General features: G+C 44.0%; 1 protein-coding gene across 1 annotated transcript in view; it reads right to left on the reverse strand.

Moving 5' to 3' along the window:
- DDHD1 (DDHD domain containing 1) overlaps positions 1–19,482 on the reverse strand; it is a 40,569-nt gene that overhangs the window by 8,556 nt on the left and 12,531 nt on the right. Inside the window, exons 3-7 of the mRNA XM_066624409.1 lie at positions 8,107–8,208; positions 5,652–5,780; positions 4,661–4,808; positions 2,745–2,851; positions 2,178–2,284 (exon numbers count right to left, since the gene is read on the reverse strand). Coding sequence (XP_066480506.1) covers positions 2,178–2,284; positions 2,745–2,851; positions 4,661–4,808; positions 5,652–5,780; positions 8,107–8,208 — 593 coding nt within the window. The remainder of the gene's footprint in view (positions 1–2,177; positions 2,285–2,744; positions 2,852–4,660; positions 4,809–5,651; positions 5,781–8,106; positions 8,209–19,482) is intronic.

The following is a 19,482-nucleotide window of genomic DNA, read 5'->3' on the forward strand; positions in this document are numbered from 1 at the left end:
TTCACGTATTGAAACATATTCAGCTTCAGCACACACTTGCCATTCGTTTCACCCTTTTTAGACCATTGCAATATTCCTGGTTCACTGAGAGTAGCCAGCCTGGACCTTTAGCAAGACAGCCTCACTTTCAGATTTTGATTTTGGGGGCCAGCATTTTAAAACAGCTAAAAGATGATAAAGTGACTTCTAAGCATGACTGTATATGCTAAACCTTTGGCAATATGCGAAAACACAGGTGGTCTGCCAAACCAGCCGGCCACTACAACAGACCCAGAGCAGCTCCTGGCTGCCTGCTGCAGCTCAGCAAGGTCACAGACCTATTGTCACAATGCTTCCTGGTGCCTGCCTTGCAAACACCATTTTTGAAAAGAAAAAAAAAGTAGACTTTACCTTCTTCTATGGGCATAATTCACCAGGGCATAATAATTCATATTATCTTGCACAAGCTAAACTAACATGAATGAGAGCTGCACAAGGGTTTGTACCATTCAATTAACTTGACTGGGAGTACATGACAAAAACCCAAAGCAACATATGACAGTTTTTGTTCCCCTCTGTTCCAAACAGCAAGTAATTTGGGTGAGGGCAAAGCTTCCCTAGTCTTTTTCCTGGATTGGGGCAGTTTGCTTCCTTTAGTGCCAAACCAAGCAAATGAGGGCAGAGTCTGCCCTTGTCCAAAAGTTGAATAGTGGAATTTGGAACCACCGGAGTTGGTGACGCCATGGGGCAAAAAGTTCACAGAGAAACCCACAAGCATGCAGGCCTGGCCAGGTGCTGCTGAGGCACTGGTGTTTTCCGATTCTGCCTGTAAAACTCCTTTTTCTTTTGCTAGCCACTCAAAGTGTGGACAGCTGGTCTCTCAGGCACGGGCATTCTTGCCTGCATGCATGGTCACAGCTATACCCCAGCACAGACACCTAAGAATTGTCATTCAGGCCCAGACCCAAGTTCCATGTGGCTCAGCAGCCAGCAAGCTAGTAGTGGCCCTCCATCCATAAGTAAAACAGTCAGTGATCAGAGGCACATTGCCTTTGAATTCGGAGGTTTTACTCTCCGTTATCAAGAGAAGACGTTTCAGACCTAATTGACAAAGATTGATAAGTCACTGGGCCCAGATGCCATCTACCCAAAAGTTATTAAGGAACTGAAGAATGAAGTAGTCGATCTCTTGACTAAAATATGCAACGCGCCCCTTAAAACGGCCACGGTGCTAGAAGATTGGAGGATAGAGAATGGCACAGCAATCTTTAAAAAAGGAAGGAGAGGGGACCCGAGAAACTGTAGGCTGGTCAGTCTAATGTCTGTTCCAGGTAAGATGGTGGAATGCCTCATCAAAAATAGAATCTTAAAACAAATAGATGAACAAGCCTTGCTGAGGGAGAATCAGCATGGCTTCTCTAAGGGTAACTGTTGCAGGGACTGGTGAGTGCATCCCAGTCCCTGCAACCTCATTAAGGACGCAATCCTGGGGATCACGTTGCTGCCCCCCCCGCCCCTGCCACTTAAGGAGAAAGTGCTCAGGGCTCTCTGGTTGGGGCATTGCGATGCCCCAGTTTGAAAAGCCCTGCAGTAAGGTATTTGACAAACAGCAATGAACAGGGCTTCCGAAAATGGAGCTCCCATTTGTTTCAGGGTAATTTGTTTTGAAATGGAAATGAATGGGACGCGTTCACATCCATTTCCTTTCTATCTAAAAATGAACACGCATGTTATGTCTATAATATGACAATGTCAGTTAAGGGCCTTGTAAGCAACTCTTACATATTGCTCAGGCCGAGCCATAATTTACATGTCATTGCAAAACAGTTAAAAATTCTCTCTTCAGGTATAGTCATAATAACGTTTTGAGAATCAGTCAACTTTTTAAAAAACTCTGTTCTTATTGTCTTCTTTACTTCCACATCTCACCACCTACTGTTTTTCTGCAGAATTCAAAGCCATGGGACACAGACCACATGCTCCAACTTTTGCCATCAAGAGGTCTTGCAAACAGTTTGGACTTGGCAGCACTCACCAGAAAGAAGCAAATATTGCTACATTTTTAGTTGCTCTTACACAAAGGAAACCCACAATGACTCTCTGTCTCTCTCACTCTTTAAGATGAAGGAATTTAAGTATGTTTAAATTTTGGCGGCTCCAGTCAACTTTAAACCAACCACTTAAAAGTACATACTTACCTCATCTCTGTAAAGGGGACTGGTGTAATACATTATGTCCATTGCACTACTGTTGAGCATATCCCTTAAACCACGGACTTTATCTGGAGTAATAGAATCAACAGTGTCTAAAATAAAGAAAGGAGACCTAAGTGTTTGACGGGGAAGTACGACAGAAGCTTATAGCAAATTTAAAATCAACAAATCAAGACAATATGGGTACATATAGGAACACTCATGACTCAAGAACACACTCCCAAGAAGAGAAATTCAAAAGCCAATTCCAAGGTAAGCATTAGCTCTTTGGAAAGCACAGTAGTTGCATGCCACTACTTATCTCTCTCTAGCTACAGGTAGGTGTTCAACATTTGAGGTGTTGTATAGGACCAACAAGCCTTCCCAGTATCCCATGTGAACTGAGTAAGCACATACTCCATCATCCACAGCAGTAAACAAGTGTTTGATAAATGATATAGAAAGAGTTCCCCAAGGGCAGAAAGTCTGATAGCCACTGCTAAAGGCGGTATGAAAAGCATTACTTTCCAAATTCCACTAGTAGTATTTTTGGCTGTTTTCATGCAGAAGTACCTCCATCAAGTGTAAGCTTGGATCTCCATTCAACTGGCAGGAACTCAACATGCGTTGGAAAGTTGCTGAAATATTTATCTTCTACTTTCCTTGCTGTATCCCGCATCCTAGAAAAGTGAATATTTAGTATAAGTAGAGGTGCTTGAAAACAGATTTATTTTACTCAGAAGTAAACCCACTGCATAAGTAAGGCTGTAATCCTATCTTACTGGAAACAAACACCTCTAACTATAAGGTATTCATTGACATGAAATAAATAGCTCCTATGATTAAAAAGCCCACTTTATTTCTGCAACAGTTCTCAATACACAAAAATGTCCTTCATTTATTATGACAATTTGAGAATACACTTCAGCTGAGAAACAGACGTGAGCAACGAGCTTCATGATTACACCAGGGTTTAACAATGATCTTTCACTTCTGAAGTTCAAAACTGTCTGCCATATTACACAGTTCCCTGGCAACACCAACACTTATTATCTACAGGAATTGTGGTCTTCTACACTTCTAACATGTATATTCAAATTAAAATGAGACCTGCTGTTAAATCACTTGTGTTTCACAGTTAAGGTAATTAACAAAACATTTTTGAGATACAATGGAAGTCATCATGGCTATCAACAGACCCCATTCCATGAATCATAACTTCTGTGGGTGGGAAACACACAGATGTCCACCCCCAAGGCTGTTGGATGCTGCATTGTCCACATTCCACTCCTAGAGGATTTGAGAAATATCACTAAAAAGCAGTGAAAAGGTGGATGTCAGTATAATCTCACCTCTCACACACACCTTGCCTTAAGCACGTGAAGTAATAGCATCTTTGCAAGCATTATTTATTTACTTGTTTTGTGCCCTGCTGTTCTGCTCAAAGGGTACCTAAAACATGCTCAATAGCTGAAGCTGTGTACCAACAGTACAACACTTAGGACTCAAAATATTTAAAAGTGTTAAGGACAACTTTTTATATTCATAGTAGACTTTTATTAGGTCAGAAAGCACTGGAAAATATTAGCACCTTAAAATAAATTTTTGGCTTTGTATCTGAATCTAGAGTCAAACCTTCTTGTGAATTATGCAGAACATCACTCAAGTAACTGTCATCAACAAATACTTTACTTACTAACAACTGATAGATTAATAACAATACAAAGTGACTAAATTTGAATGGTTGAGTAAGATATGGGATACAGGTTGTGCCTCTGCAGACACAGATTTGGGACCTGCAGTTTTAACTAACCATGGGTTCTAAACCCACAATGGAGCCCAGACCTGAGCTTCTGGACGTGACATGGATGTTCTCCAGTCCTATTTGCGAGTGTTTCTGAGGTCCCTATAGGTCTCCAAGGGCCTCAGAAAACCTTAGGATGATGACAGGAGAGTATTTCCAATAACCTCCAGAGGTTCAGTGGATCAGGCCTGCAGATCTGTTTATCTGTGGGGGTTCTGGAAACGGATCCCCTGTGGATACTGAGGTTCAACTGTATTGTTAAACTGGTTATGTCAGCAGAGTATTCAAAATCTATTAATGAGTGAAGAAAACATGCAGGAAACAGATACGAGTACTTAATTACATCTCCAGTACTACTTCTATTTTTGATTCCTTTTTAAAAAGAGTACTTAAAGTAAGGTTGCCAATAATGCACATGAAAATTAGGAATTGCCTTATAAAGCTGCCACATTCAATAAAAGACAATAGATAAAAACTTTCTCTGTGAGAGACACACAGACACCCTTTGTATACAAGTGTGTGTGCCCTCAGGTTTCTACCCTCTAGTATTTCTTCCCAGACCTTGCAATGTAAAAGCTATAAGACACAAGAGGGAAGGATAGGACCAGACTAAGAACATACATAAGAGTCACACACTTTCCAAGTTAACAACCACTATCTTTATGAGCAGGAAGTCAGTACTCACATTGCGGTGTTTTTGATAATCCTCCCTTGGTCCATTTTTTGTCCAATTCCATGTACAACAAACACAATGTGGGTTGTTGGCGATGGTTTGTCTTCTAAAGTAGCTTCTTCAACATAGCCTCTATGAAGCCTTGTCCCACTACTGGAAGCTGCAGTCAAGAAATTTTCATAATTTAATTCAGCCTTGCCTGGAGCAAGTAAATGTCTCTCCAAATGAATGTTCTCTCCCCAACTTCCCTTCCCAAGACATCAATGCAAACAAACTACTACTATATGGACGAGGGGTTAGTAAAGATTTTTGTAGGTTAGTAGCACATGCAGGCTTATTCACAGGGTTTAATTCTACAACGTGGGGGCCCTTTATTCATACTTGAAGACCAGATATTCATAAGCACTGCAACACAAACAAGACTTTGGAGTAGCATGACCCACTCTCATTAACAGCACAGGTTCTGTCTCTTTTTGTGGTTCACTCTTCCTCTGCAAGTGGGACCATTCCTCAACTGTCTGCAACTATCTGCTCTGTCCCTGGTAAAGGGCTACTGTGCTTGATTCAGACCTTGTAAAAAGCATAATGGAAGTTAGTGCTGTGCTTCAAAGGCAACCAAGCATTTAGGTGAGAAACACACTGGGAAGAACACTTCAGAAATATTAATACAATACAATTAATACAATATTAATTGCAATTCATACAACTAATACTTTAATACTAATATTAATCTAGTATCTCAAGTGAGACCTTTGGCGACAGGGAACCATTTGATTATTTTACTATGTAAACCGCTTTGTGCACTAATCTTGAAAAGGAGTATATAAATATTCTTAATAATAGTAATAATTATGAGGGCTAGCTTAATAAGTATGTCAGAATGTGGTGAAATATGGCTGTTTCAGTCTTTCTATTTTAAGGGATTTTTTCCCACAGAAGAAAGATTTGAACTGAAAAGAAGAGCTGGTCGGCAAATGTTATAGGTCAACTTGATCAGCCTCACCTTTGGAAAAGCCCAGCTTCTGAGTAACAGTCCTTGCAATTTTTGAAGTTGTTGCATCACTGTAAAGATATACTTCGTCCACACTGTGCCAGTCTACATGGTTGCGACTTAGCTTCAAACTATGAATAGCTGTAGCAGAAAAGGACTGTCTTTAGTGTTAAAAAAATGAAGAGCAGGACTTCTCTCAAAGCCAGGAAGGCAAAAAAAAAGGGAGAGTGACAAAAAGATAAACTCAGGACTGTGTGTATTCCATGCATCTGTGTGCTGCCCAGACACATCATTTGGAATCCTGCAAACACTTCTTCAGAATGTTTCTTTAAAACACACACGCAAATTCAAGGGCACCAAATTCTAGCCAACACGGATTCAAAGATAAGTCCAGTAACATGAACCCCCCAGGTGAAAGGCATTTGAAAGAGCTGTTCATGGTCAAGGACCCTCCATCACCATCCACCTTTAAAGCCATGCCAAACCCTCTAGAATTCTGCAGTGCCCAAGTCCTCTCTAAACATTACACATTTTAAACCCAGGCTTACTTAAATTTGCATCGTTTAGTCCGCATCAACACTGGGCACTTCCTCAGTGTACAATTTTCACTCAGCTAGGGGGAGTGGGGAGGGCTTGCACAGAGTACACACAGCCTGGATATAACCAAAGACTAGACAGTTTAGGGATGCGATAACAGAACTTTACCATTTAATCCTGGAGCTGCTAAACCAGAATGGGGCAGGGGTGTCTTTTCAGTAGCATTTCCCTCCCTCACTCCCTAGGGGAAAAAAAAGCTTGGAGGCTCACTTGTGCAGGACTGGAGAAATTGCACACATATAGGTGCCTGCATTGCTTAAAATCTGGTGCCAGCATCTAGGAGCTTGAAATATTTGTACACTAATGCAACATTCCCTTAGTAGGACAGAGACGCACAAGATGACTCATAAGCAGTGCAGAAACAGGACGCTCCTCTGGAACTGAAGCTGGTGCTTTAAAAGTAAGTTCTCTAGGCAGCACTGACCAGCATGCATCTCAGACTAACATCCAAATAATGTGTTATGAAAGGCTAAACTAGACACTACAGAAACATACCCTGCCAGACCTTTTCTTCTTTCCAGAGAAAGTAGCTCTGGGGAGAAACAACAGCGTGCATGGGGTGCACTTCATCCTTTCCGTGCCCATGCTCTCGCTGCTCCAAATCTCTGCCCCCAAAAGCCTCTTTCCTACTCATAAGGGTCTGGAACGTACTCACCTTATCCCACCAAAACCATTGTTCCTTATTTGCCAAAGGTTGCAGTGCTAGGTGGTCTTTTACTAAAACTTGTAATTGCATCATGGTCTGCAAGAGGCAAAATCTGCCTTTCTCCAGGGTTAAAAGCAAACACTTGTGTTCTTATGGTGCTGGCCAGCAGTGAGAGAAGTCAAGCCACCCAAGATAAATAAGTCTGTGGATATACTACTCATGGGCAAATTCTTGCCACTAGTAGTGCTAACCATGACTCTCTCTGTGGGTGAAATAGACACAAGGAATCAGGATGCTAAATGCGAGACTGCACCATATCAAAAGATAACAAAAGCCCCTCCAATCCAATCTCATAGGTAAAACAGGGCAGATTAATGACCAGTTATAAAAAGCAGGGTCAAGCACCCCACCCCCCTGTGCATTTTCCATGGTTCAACTATTCTTTCATGAGTACTTAATGCTTCAGGGGGGCCTCATTTGTCTGCCCTGCTATGGAACTTGGACTAGCAAGTACACAAGGTGGGGAAAGTAGTCAGAACTTGTGTTGGTGACTTGGTTTATTTCAGCTCATTTTCTAAGTTCCATGCCAACCTTTGCATTTCCATGATAGCTCAAGTGACTTATTGTTGCCTTTACATTTGTACCCATGGTTTGGTGTTTTATATTTTATGTTTGGTGTTTATTCTTACAACTTCATTTGGGAGGTTTATCTGCCTGATCTCAGTTCACATGGAAAGGAGTTAGTTGTTCTGCAACGGCTGGCTGTGTGAGAAGACACATTAGGAGTGGTGGTAGTTGTTGGGTGCTGTGCTCTGCGCCTGTCTGCCCAGCTACCACACACTGGAAAATATCCCTTTATCTGGATGGGGTCTGTGGACTGAGGTACTTTTGAAAGTAGTTGTGAGCTCTGCAGAGCAAGGATCACCATTTATTTGAAGCACATCATGCACAAAACCATGCATACATGTTTTAGAATCTGAATAAATTAGTGCACATTGTTAGAGCAGCGTTTGCCTCTCATTTTCTCTTTAACGAGCACAACACCAATCTTCTCACTAAGATCCACAAGGCTCTCTTCCTTTTCTGCTCTGGAAGAGGACAACAGCAATATCATGCGGAGATGGAAGCATGTGGTTATCTAACACACTACACTGAAAGATGCTAGCTACAACAAAAAGCTTCCTAAACAAGAAGACAAAAATACAAAATCTACAATTACTGTACCTTCAGACCGCTTGCGCTTAAGCCCTGCAGTCTCTGCATTCTCCTTATATCCTCTCCATTTGAACAGTGAATGGAGGGAGAAGGGAGGGAGGTGGTAGATAACTAAAAACAAACACACCGAGCTTCAAAGTGACATTTTGAGAAGGGGGCACCATTGAATGTTACAGAACACTAGCTAAAATAAAATGAAGAACACAGAAAATATATACAACTTCTGGGTTGATTATTCACTGCTTTACCATTTGCATTTTTCATGAAATACTTATTGATGCAAAAAGATTCAAAGCACAGGAGAACTGATCAGCATACAACTGCAAGATAGACTCACCCAGCACCTTTGAGTACCATATTTGGGGGACTGCTACAATGTACAGCTCAAAAGATTGGCCTGGAAATGTTAAGCTAGCCTAAGAAAAGTTACTTCAAGGGGAAAAGGTCACTAGTGGCTGGATTAGCAGAAGTTGCCTGCTGTTCAGACCTTACAGAACAAAGAGAGGTGCCTCCCAGCATGCACTGTCTATAACAAGCCTTCCATTCCTGAACAGCACTGGAGCTTCCCTGTGGGGGTAGTTGCAAGTCCACTGTGGTGTTTTCAACATTCCCATTTTATAGCTTTCAGAGTATTCAATGAGAACATTGAAAAAGTGATACCCCTTTGAATCACTGTGCTGCAGCTGGATGGACTTACCTTACCCACACAGGTAGATGTCAGTGCTGTTCAGTGTGGAAGGGACATCAATAGTTGAATGAATGCTGTGGTATCTCACAAGTGGGAAGTAAGGGATCAGGAGGCTGCTGGGTCCCACCTAAGAAAAAGGAAAACAATAAGCACCACGTAGGTAAGTTGGCATTCAAACAGGGTGTCAAGCTGAACCAGAGTTGAAAACACAGACTAAACCCTTACATTCTTTCTTGGGCTAGAACAGAACTTGAGTCCTGATTCAGGAGTCATCACTCGAACCCAAAACAAAACAGAACCTTTTTAAAAAAGTCAGTTACCTGTTTGGAGAAAATACGTGACTAGAAATCAAGCCCTCGCAGTACATCCAATGGAACAAGGAATGTCCCAATCAGATCCAAGTCATGAACACATAAAACCAGTATTACGGAGGAACATAAGAAAAGCCCTGATGGATCAAGCCAAAGGCCCATTTGGTCCAGCTTCCTGTGTCTCAACAGTGGCCCACCAGATGCATCAGGAAGAACACAAGACAACCTGCATCCTGGTGTTCTCCTTTGCATCTGGCATTTAGATATAGCCTACTTCTATAGGTTGTATCTGCCCATCACGGCTTGTAATCTCTGATGGAATCTTCCTGCATAAATTTGTCCAATCCCCTTTTAAAGGCATTTAGGTCAGATACCATAATCACATCCTGTAGCAAGGAGTTCCATGAATTAATGACACTCTGGGTAAAGATATTTTCTTCTGTTTGTTCTAAGATTTCAATAGGCCTTGTTTCTGTCTAGGTTTCTCAGTGATGTAGTCTTCAAGGGCTAGGAAGCAGTAGGCAGAGGCTAACTGCAAGTCACCCACCTAAATCGCCCAACCCTGAGCTGCCTGGAGCACAGGGCTGCCGTGGCACCAAAATGGCTACCGTGGCATCCAAAGCACAACTGGGCAGCCCATGGCGGCTCCTCAGGAGAAGAGGACTTTTGTCCCTTTCCCCCAAGTAAGGGAAGTAGCCCCACAATGGGGCTACTCGATTCTGTGGCAGTTCTGAAGTTGGCACAGAATCAACGAGTCCCTTGGCAAAACATGCAGCTCAACATGGGCTCAGGAACCGGTGGAGTCAAACTTTACAGGTCCTGCCCACCCTGCCCCATTGCTTCCCCCTGCCACACCTCCCTCCCTCCTTCTATCTGCCCTTCCCCCATCCCAGAATGCCGCCTCCCCCCACTCTCTCACCTCTCTGCCACCCAGCAGTCCAGGCAAAAGTCGAGCAGCAGAACATGGGTCCAGCGTGGACTCGCACTGGACTCACAGTAAGGGCTTACAAACGTGCTTCATGGCACATTTGTAACAGTGCATGCTGGCGGTAAGCCAGTGCACACTGTTCAGGACTGGGCCCTTAGTCATCAGCCTCAAGTCCTGCTCTCTGACCTGCCAGTTATTTGTTTAGCGAGTACCAAGAACAGGGCTCTCTCAGCGGTGCTGCTGCAGCTGTGAATCCCGCCTTAGGGGAAGAGCTTGCTGAATATTCCCTCTCTGCTTAACTCATTTCTGTCCAGCCCACAGGTGTACACATTTGATCCCGGTGGCATACCTGCAACGTTGGGCAGAAATGACTGAAGCAGGTGTGAAGTTACAGATCTTCTTCAAAACTTCTAACTGATTTTTTTTGCTCATGTTCTAATCTGGTTGCTGCTTAGCTTATGCTGGTGTTTTATTCTTTTTTGTGACTAAATGTATTTTATTTCAAGGTTCATGGTCCTGAAGGAAGAATACACATGTTTTTAAATAGTCAGCGAAGGCAAATCAACAGCCTGGTGAAAGAAGGGTGAAGGCAACAGCTTCTTCTTTACACATCAGAATGACTTCCTCATTCTATAGGGCTTGGCCAGGTCACAATGCCCAGTAATTTCCAAAGTGTGCACCTAGAGAGCATTACTAGGATGCTGCAAACTGAAGACTGCTGTATGCCCAACCTGCCTTTCAGGAGAAAACTACCTAGCATTTCACTGAATGATACAGTGTCCTGGCCTTGCCTACTTCGGGGGGGGGGGGGGGGGAGAGAAGCAAGACAAGAAATTCTGTGCTTTTACATCTGATATGATTTGCTGCATCTCGACAACTTGGTCAAATTATCCTTGGAGGAGACTGTCCATTGCATCTTGCAGGTCAATGATCTGGGCCTGCTTCTTTCCAGTTAAGAAGCACACCTCTATTGCTTTATTTCCTTTGTTAGTTGGTTTTCCAAGTTAAAGGGCGGTTACATACACAAATAAAAACAGAGCAAAATACAATCTGCAAACAGAGCTGTGGAAGAAGCACAGGGAGATAATTCAACATTACAACTTAAAGGCTAACTGAAAGAGGCATGTTTCACACCCCTCCAAAAAGCTCCCAGAGGGGACTCTGGGAACCACATTGGGGAGAGCATTCCAGAAACACCTAAGTAGAGGCCTTGCTTCTAACAGCAATAAGTTTTACCTCAAACAAGAGGTCTCGGAGATATGGAGGAGCAGGGGGGGGGTGTCTTAAAGCACACAGCATTAAAGGCAAGAACCAACACTCTGAGTTGAGCTGGAAGCCAGTGCAGCTGGAGTCAGCTGGCTGCACATGTGGCATGTTTCCCTGCACCCACCAGAAGTTCTCCATTACCACCAGGAATGTATGCATAGTTTTTCAACAAAAAGTAGTTTGCAAAGCAGTTTACAAAGTTAAATTGTGCATCATTTTGTACTAGCCAAAGCTCCTGAGATGGCTATTCTAGTATCCTGTTTGCGGGATTGCCCTTACCAAGAGCAAGTTTAGAGGTTCTGAAAGCATTCTCTTGGCACTGTGAGATCACACCAACTTGAGAAGGAGTGGACCAACCTCCACAGAAAGATGAAGCTGACACCATCTCTCTGACGGTGTGTCGGGGGCCGTGAAAAAAAGAATTAATTTACATTTAAAATTTGAATAAATGTACATAAATGAATATATTAGAGATGAAACTTATACGAATGAATGAAGGTCTTGCAATAACTCAAGGCATATAAAAGGCCTTGCACAAAGCAAGGCCAGCCTTTCTTCACTGCCACTGCTGCATCACAGATGTGAAACAGCAAGTAGTGGAGTGAACCTTCGTCCCACAGCTCAGGCGAGAGGTCAAACAGTCGTCCTCACACTGAAGCAGTTGTGTCGGGCCAGCACAGGCTCCAGCAAGTCTCTGGAGGCCGAGAGGCTCATTGGAGACTGGGGGCTCCCCGCGGGCCGGATTGGGAGCCCCTGAGGGCCACAAATGGCCCCCGGGCCAGGGTTTGGGCACACCTGCTCTAGCTTGTCCTGCCTTTTATGCTTTAATCTTCCTACTAGGGGTCCCTCCACCCTAACTTGGTATTGCATTCTTAAGGACACTACCTCTGCCCTAGTTCAAGAACTCCAAGTCATCTTCTGCGAAAGTAAAAACTTTAAAAAGTCATAATACCAGTTTCCTGCCTTTGTTATAGTGGAGCCCACGAACCTTCCAAACTGGTGCCTTTTTTGTTCTAGTTTGGTTGAAGTTAGTAACGGTTCATTATCTTGTTCAGGATTCCTGCATGTACTGGTTTGCTTTCAGTTCATATGGAACATTGATGATGCTGATACTATGTTGCTGTAACGTAACTTTTAAGTTATAAAAGCACACAAGACAACAGACACAACCTGCATCCTGGTGCCCCCCTTCCTTCCATCTCTCCCTCTCAGTGCTTTGGCAGAAGTAGGCTGATAAAAAAGTAGTGCCGGGAGAGCCCAGTTACCATGTGGGCTGCTCTTTCAGCAGTGGCTCATCAGCAGAAGCAGCACTGCCCAAAGGGTGACCTGCATGATAATTAGGCTTTCCCAGAGCCACCCTTTCAGCATTGCTACTTCTGTTGCTGAGTCTCTTGGCAGCTCAACAGCTGAGAGCAACTGATGGTGACACTCAGAAAGCCCAATTACCATGGGCACCCAATTATCATGAATAAAGAGCTCTCCTGGGCCTTATGTTTGCACCCTTGCTTTAATGTGTCAGAAAAGTCTTCCAAAAATGCAAGAATTGGCTAGAATAAAAATAGAGAAGAAACCAGTGGAAAATAGTATTTTTCCTGGTTTATACTTGAGATGGAAAGATGTAATATGATGGAACAAGTTAAAAAAAATCTGTTGTTGGCAACCTTCAGTCTCAAAACACTATGGTATTGCGCTCTGAATGGTGGTTCTGGAACAGCGTCTAGTGTGGCTGAAAAGGCCGATTCGGGAGTGAAAATCCATTCCACACTGGGAGCAAGTGCAGTCTGTCTTTGGTCTGTCTCCCTGGCTATGGGCCTTCCTTCTTTGCCTCAGACTGTTGGCCAAGTGTCTCTTCAAACTGGGAAAGGCCATGCTGCACAGCCTGCCTCCAAGCAGGCCGCTCAGAGGCCAGGGTTTCCCACCTGTTGAGGTCCACTCTGTTACCTTGCTTGGATACCATTCCTTGGAATGCCCTGCCTGGAACTTGGCAAGCTGAATCACCATAGGTGTAAAAGAACTCCTTTTTCAGTAATCTTATGCTGTTAGGTCAGAGATGAGAAAAAGCTGTTACCAGTGTGCTGTTTTCCCATGAATGCCTAGAGCTGAACTGGATATTATTGGGGGGAACCTATCCTACTCAGGATGGATATTGATTCATCTCCCTCTCCTGCACAACTAAGTTCTGAAATCAGAAGTGAGCTTGGCTGGGAGAAAATATGGCTTTGGAGGATACATTTCTCCTGCTGATCATTTGTAATAATCCTCTTACTACTTTGTAGTATCTCAGCAAATGGATTGGTGGAACTGTGTATTTGCTGAGTTAGCAGCATGTTCCACACTGAATTAAAATGGGGGAGGGGCATGCTTGCTTTGTGGTCCTGATAAGGTTTACTTTTACTTTTTGAAAGAATTAAGAATTGTCTCCTTTGAATTGTCTCCAGGAGGATCCTGCTGCCTCACTCCTACATAAATCACCAGACCTCTGGGTGACTTCCAACACTGTGGATCATATCTGGTTTACTTCCTATTCCCTTTAGGTGTGTCAGGACTTGTCTTCAGCAGCCTCCCAGCAGCACCTCAAGGAAGGGCTGATGCTGTTGCCAGACAGCTGAATCCAGACTAGTCAGAGGGTTTTGACCTACTGCAGTTTGATAAGGTGTCTTCCTTTCAGGGCAGGTGTGCAGTCCGGGAACTTTATTTGGTCTTGTCCTGCTTTGTATATGGCCCTCCTGCCAAAACGTTTGGACACCGCTGAACTAGAGAAACAAGAAGGGGTTTAGTTGGGAAAGTGAAGTAAAGCGTGAGGAGGCAGCTTAAATTCAGGGGAATAACTTCTGTTGAGATATTTTCCTTCTATGCAGGATGAATAACATTTACTTTAGTCTTTTTAATTTTTACTGTAAAAATGTGTATTGTTTCAAAAAAGTCCTACATGATGGAAAGATTAGTCTAAATAAAACTATCGAACCAAGTACTCAGTCTAGTACCCACTTTATAAAGTTCTCAAACTGGGTTTGTGCCTCCACAGATAATGTGATCAGTAATATGTGGAGATGAGAAATAACAGGCTTGATCAGCCTATTTTCCAACTGACTGAAGTTATTCCTGGAGCATTTCCACCCCACTCCAGCCCAGATATAATGTTGGAAATTCTTGGGAGCTCTATTACAGCAATCGCCTTTCTCCACATAAGTCTACAGATCCTGTAAGATTTGTCAGGGAGACCCTTTAAACAGCAACTTTGCAAGAGGACTTTCTCTGTGGTAGCCCCTGCATATGAAACTTCCTGTCTTGTGAAGTGTGGCTTGGACCCTCCTCTGCCAATGTTCTGGTACCAACTGAATACCTTTTCAGGAAGGCTGATGCAATGGTTTTTGTGCCACACTGTGATCCTGAGCATAAGTTCTGCTTCTCCTCTTCCATCTATTTTATATCATCATTATTGATATTCCCACACATCTACTGAGAGTGCTCTGCTGACAACACAGCTCATGTGAAAGGCTCCAGAGACAGAGGAGGAGGAAAAGAAATTCCAGCCACTTTCACAGCCCAGCCCACCCACTTTCTCATTATTAAATATTTATGCAGCACTTTTCAACAAACAAGGCTGCGAGTGGTTCACTCTGTCACCAAGGGGCTCACAGCCTTTAAAAAGATGCAAAAAAAGTAATAGCAAACAGCCACTGAAAAAGGATGGCATGCAGGGCTGAAGAGAGGGAGTCGGTCTCTCCCAATTAAACAGAAGACAACTGCCACTTTTAAAGGTGCCTCTTTACACAGTTAGGAGATGCACATGAAATTGACGCACAATGATGGAACTACTCTCCAAAAGCAGGTACAGGTTCTCCAAAAGGATAAGTCAGAAAACACTGGGAGGAGAGCAGAGAAAAGAAGAAAAGAGACCTTTTTGACCACAACCCTAAATACAGTTTATTGTCTCAGTCCAGTGACCCTTGGGCAGCCCAATCCTGAACTGCCCGGAGTGCCCAGGCTCGGCGGTACCGAGGAGGGCAGCCACCGAATCCTGCGCCTCCTGCGCCACCGCATGAGTTGCTTTGGGAGAAGGGGATGTTAATCCTCTTCCCCCAAGTAAGGTAAGAAGCCCCACAATGGGGTTACTTACTTCACAGACAACCAAAAGGTCGGCAGTAAGGAAAAGGTGCTCGTGTAGGGCGCACAGCCCTATCTGAGCGCCCTGGATCCTGCGGAGCACAGCTCCCCGGATCTTCCTCCTGCCCATCCCCCGGCATGCCTCCTCCCCACCCTCTCTCCACCCCCACCAGCCTCCCCCCTCCCTGGAGCATCTCCTCCCCAGCCCCGTCCATGCCCCCACCTGCTGTTCCGCAGTCCGGTGGTCCAGCAGACCGCCAAGCCGCAGAACCTGGGCAACTGCCCCGCGCTAGCCCAGCATTGGGCTAGCACCAGCGGGAGCCCAGTGGTGAGCCCCACAAACGTGCCTTACGGCATGCTTGCGACTGTGCTCGGTGGCACAGAACCGTGACACCGATCACAGGATTCGGCTCTGAGTTGGTATACATTAACAATAACCATAGAAATGCTCTGGAGTGCCCAGTGATGATGGCATTATCATCACTAAGCTCTGAAGTGCTGAGCATGAAGCCACGTGGGATCAGGTAGCAGCCTCTAGGGCAGTGGTTCTCACACTTTTAGCACCGAGACCCACTTTTTAGAATGAGTATCTGTCAGGACCCACCAGAAGTTATGTCATGACTGGAAGTGATATCATCAAGCAGGAAAAATTTTTAACAATCCTAGGCTGTAATCCTACCCACACTTTCCCAGGAGTAAGTCCCATTCACTATCATTGTTCAAAGCATATACATGGTAGTCTATTCAAAGTACAGGTCTGTAACATTTTCCCTAATGCAGTCACATACCATGGCATCACCAAGTTTAATATATTAAAAATAAAATATTGAAATGAATGGAGACCCACCTGAAATTGGCTCACGACCCATCTAGAGGATCCCAACCCACAGTTTGAGAAACACTGCTCTAGGGAACCCCTAAACAGTTTTGGAACCATTATGCCAGAGCTGTAGTTCTCACACATTTAGCACCTGGACCCACTTTTTAGAATGAGAATCTGTCAGGATCCACTTGAAGTGATGTCATGACCGGAAGTGAAATCATCAAGCAGGAAAATTTTTTAACAATCCTAGGCTGTAATCCTACCTACACTTATCTAGGAGTAAGTCCCACTTACTATCATAGTTAAAAGAATATACATTGTAGCTTGTTAAAAGTACAGGTCTTACAGCCACATAACATGGTAGCATCAAATCTATTTAAAGTAACATATCAAAATGAATGGGGACCCACCTGAAATTGGCTCACGACCCATCTAGAGAGTCCCAACCCACAGTTTGAGAAACACTGTGCTAGAGAATTGCCACATTTCAGTGTGGGGGGGAGGAAGGTCCTCTTTCCTCAGTACACTTTGGCATGTAACGATTGCGAGAGATTCAGAGCCCAATCCTATCCAGTATCCCAGTGCTGGTGTAGCTGTGACAATGGGGCAGACACTGCATCCTGTGGTGGGGAGGTAGTCACAGAGGCCTCCTCAACCTATGGGAACACTTGTTCCCTTACCTCAGGGTTGCATTGCAGCAGCACCGGTGCTGGAAAGTTGGATAGGATTGGGCCCTCAGTCTACATATCCTCGCCAAAGTTTTGTGTTGCAACTACCAGATTGTTTCAGGAAGATTTAACATTTTGAAGAAGTTTTAGAATGGAAGAACGTGACATTTTTAAATATGTTACAACTGCACCCCTCCATAATCCAAAGTGGGAATTGTTAGAATCTCAACTTAAAGATCCCCTTTCAAACTGCAAACCTGAAAGTAATTTACTTAAATGCAAGCATTTTATTAAAATGCTTCAGGATCGAAGCATATGTACTTTGAAGTACTAACCGCTCTGTGTTTCAAGTTCATTACAAGTTAGAAATTCAAAACGACAAACCAGAGACTTAACGTGCAACAGAATTGACCAATTAGACACCTTTGCCACTATGGAAGTGATGGGTACAAACCTGGGATGGGAAAATCCAATGTGGTTTGACTCAAGTGGAGTTGCCAAGTCACTGCCCCCTGTGGCTCAACTCAAAAAAAGTCATAATGGAAACACTTTCTGAGTCTTCGAGTCATCCTTTAGTAATTCTAATGGATTTGAGTTGAGTGCACCCCTTAAAAAGCCCACTGTGGAAAAAATGGAAGTGCTGCCGGGGAGTGAGAGTGTGTGTCAGAGTTCTCTTTACCCACTCCCCTGCTGTCCTTGCCCATCTGTAAACAGGGCAGGAGGGACTGTGAGAGAGCAGGGACAGAACCGGCAAGAGGGAGGAGGGTCACAAGCAACAGCTGCAAGGCTTACCAGGACAACCAAATCCTTTGCAGCCCTACTCAGAAGTAGTCTCACTGCAGCTGGTCATTCAATGAGAATTCCTTCTCCCTTTCCATGCAGTTGGCAAGTCTGATTGCTATGAACTCCCCCCCTCCCCAATCCCTGCCTCTTTCCTTTCCCTGGGCTTCTCCAGCCAATTGTAAGGCAAGAACCCCCCTTGACTCCTCCTCCTGCTCTCCCTCAGCCAATGAAAATATCAGAATGCCCATCCTTTGTCCAATGATAATCCATTCCTTCCTATTAGAGACAAGAGAGCCTAGTCCTGCCTCCTGCTCACATTAACCCTTTCCGGCCTCCCAGCTGAAACTTTCTTGCTGCTCACCCCACCAGAATGCTTACCCTACAAGGTTTTTCCATGCCGCAAAAACAGTAAGCAAGCATACCCAAACACAAGCAGACTTGAGTCAGCACACATGGGGATGAGTGCCAAGTCAGGGAGGCCCTGACTCAAGTCTTTTTCAGAGTATTCGACAAGCATGACTCACAAGTCTCTGAGCCACCCAAAATCAAGCATTTTCACAACTCAGCAAGTCAGTGACTCAAGTTACCGGCACAATCCAATGGTAGATGCTCCATGAGACCTCCCAATCAAGGATTATGGGAGTAATTTCCACTGATTTTGGATGCAGTCATTTAGGGTTTGTCTAACTAAATCCAAAGGGTAGCACAGCCTGTGTAGGCTATAGGAGCATGCCCAACTACCAGGTATACGTGTTCTGACTCTCCATCTTGGTGGACTTGGATGCAACATGTAGGTAGGATGGATGCAACGCATATGTAGGCACCAGGCAGATCCAAGGCGAGCACATTCAGCAAGCCCAGAGACAGGGCGGACATGATCACATTCCTTATTATGCACAGACTATACAAAGTTAAAACTCATCCAAATTGCAAGGCATTACCAGTACTCCTTGCCAATAACTATCTAAAAACTACTACACTCAACATAGATCCAATGACTCTGGGCTCAAGAAACAGTCAAAGACCATGCTGCTATGTAACAGATACAAAGAAAGCACAGTACTATAAACAGACTTATTCAGCACTGCTTTGTCTAGTCTCCTCTCCCTTCTCCCAAACCAAATCTTTAGTAAGAGAACTAAACTCTCTTACCAAAGTATAACTCTACAAAGTGTTCTGTTCGAGCCTGACAGTTAAATGTTCATCTTCTGCTGTTGCATGGCAGCCTGTCCACTGGGCACAGGAGACATATCACAAGCAGTTCCCTGCAAGAAGGGACAAACAGCTGGCTGCTATCTTCCAGTAAAGTGCAACTGGCAAAGCAAATGGCTTGGGCCTCTGGGGCATCAGCAGGGAGATGAAGCAAAGCAAGCAGCCAGAGCCCATCACTGCCCATGGCACTCAGACTTTGGCATTCTCCATTATGGTACTTACTCACATGAGCTGATCTTATTGCCAGATATAAATGGTTCAATTATAGCCATGTCATAGGGTTTGTAACACCACCGCAAACTGTGACCTGAAAACCAGAACCTCAAAGACTCAACACTTCACCATTCTAGTAACAGTATTTTCTTCTATTGCAAAGCAACTCAGATTAGATACAAGGGCAAATCCTTGACAGATTCAGAAGAACTACAGTTGGTTCACATTTTATGTCATCATTACATTCCAGATCCAGTACCTAAAGTCAAAATGGTGTATAGTCAAAGTTACCTTGAAAATTCTTTTCAGTTAAAATAAGCACTATTTAAAATTACAAGAGGCAGTCAGGAAGCAAGAGCAAATGAGGACCACAGCTTCATTCTCCA

Source organism: Tiliqua scincoides, chromosome 1, assembly GCF_035046505.1.
Source record: "Tiliqua scincoides isolate rTilSci1 chromosome 1, rTilSci1.hap2, whole genome shotgun sequence".
Lineage (NCBI taxonomy): Eukaryota > Metazoa > Chordata > Lepidosauria > Squamata > Scincidae > Tiliqua > Tiliqua scincoides.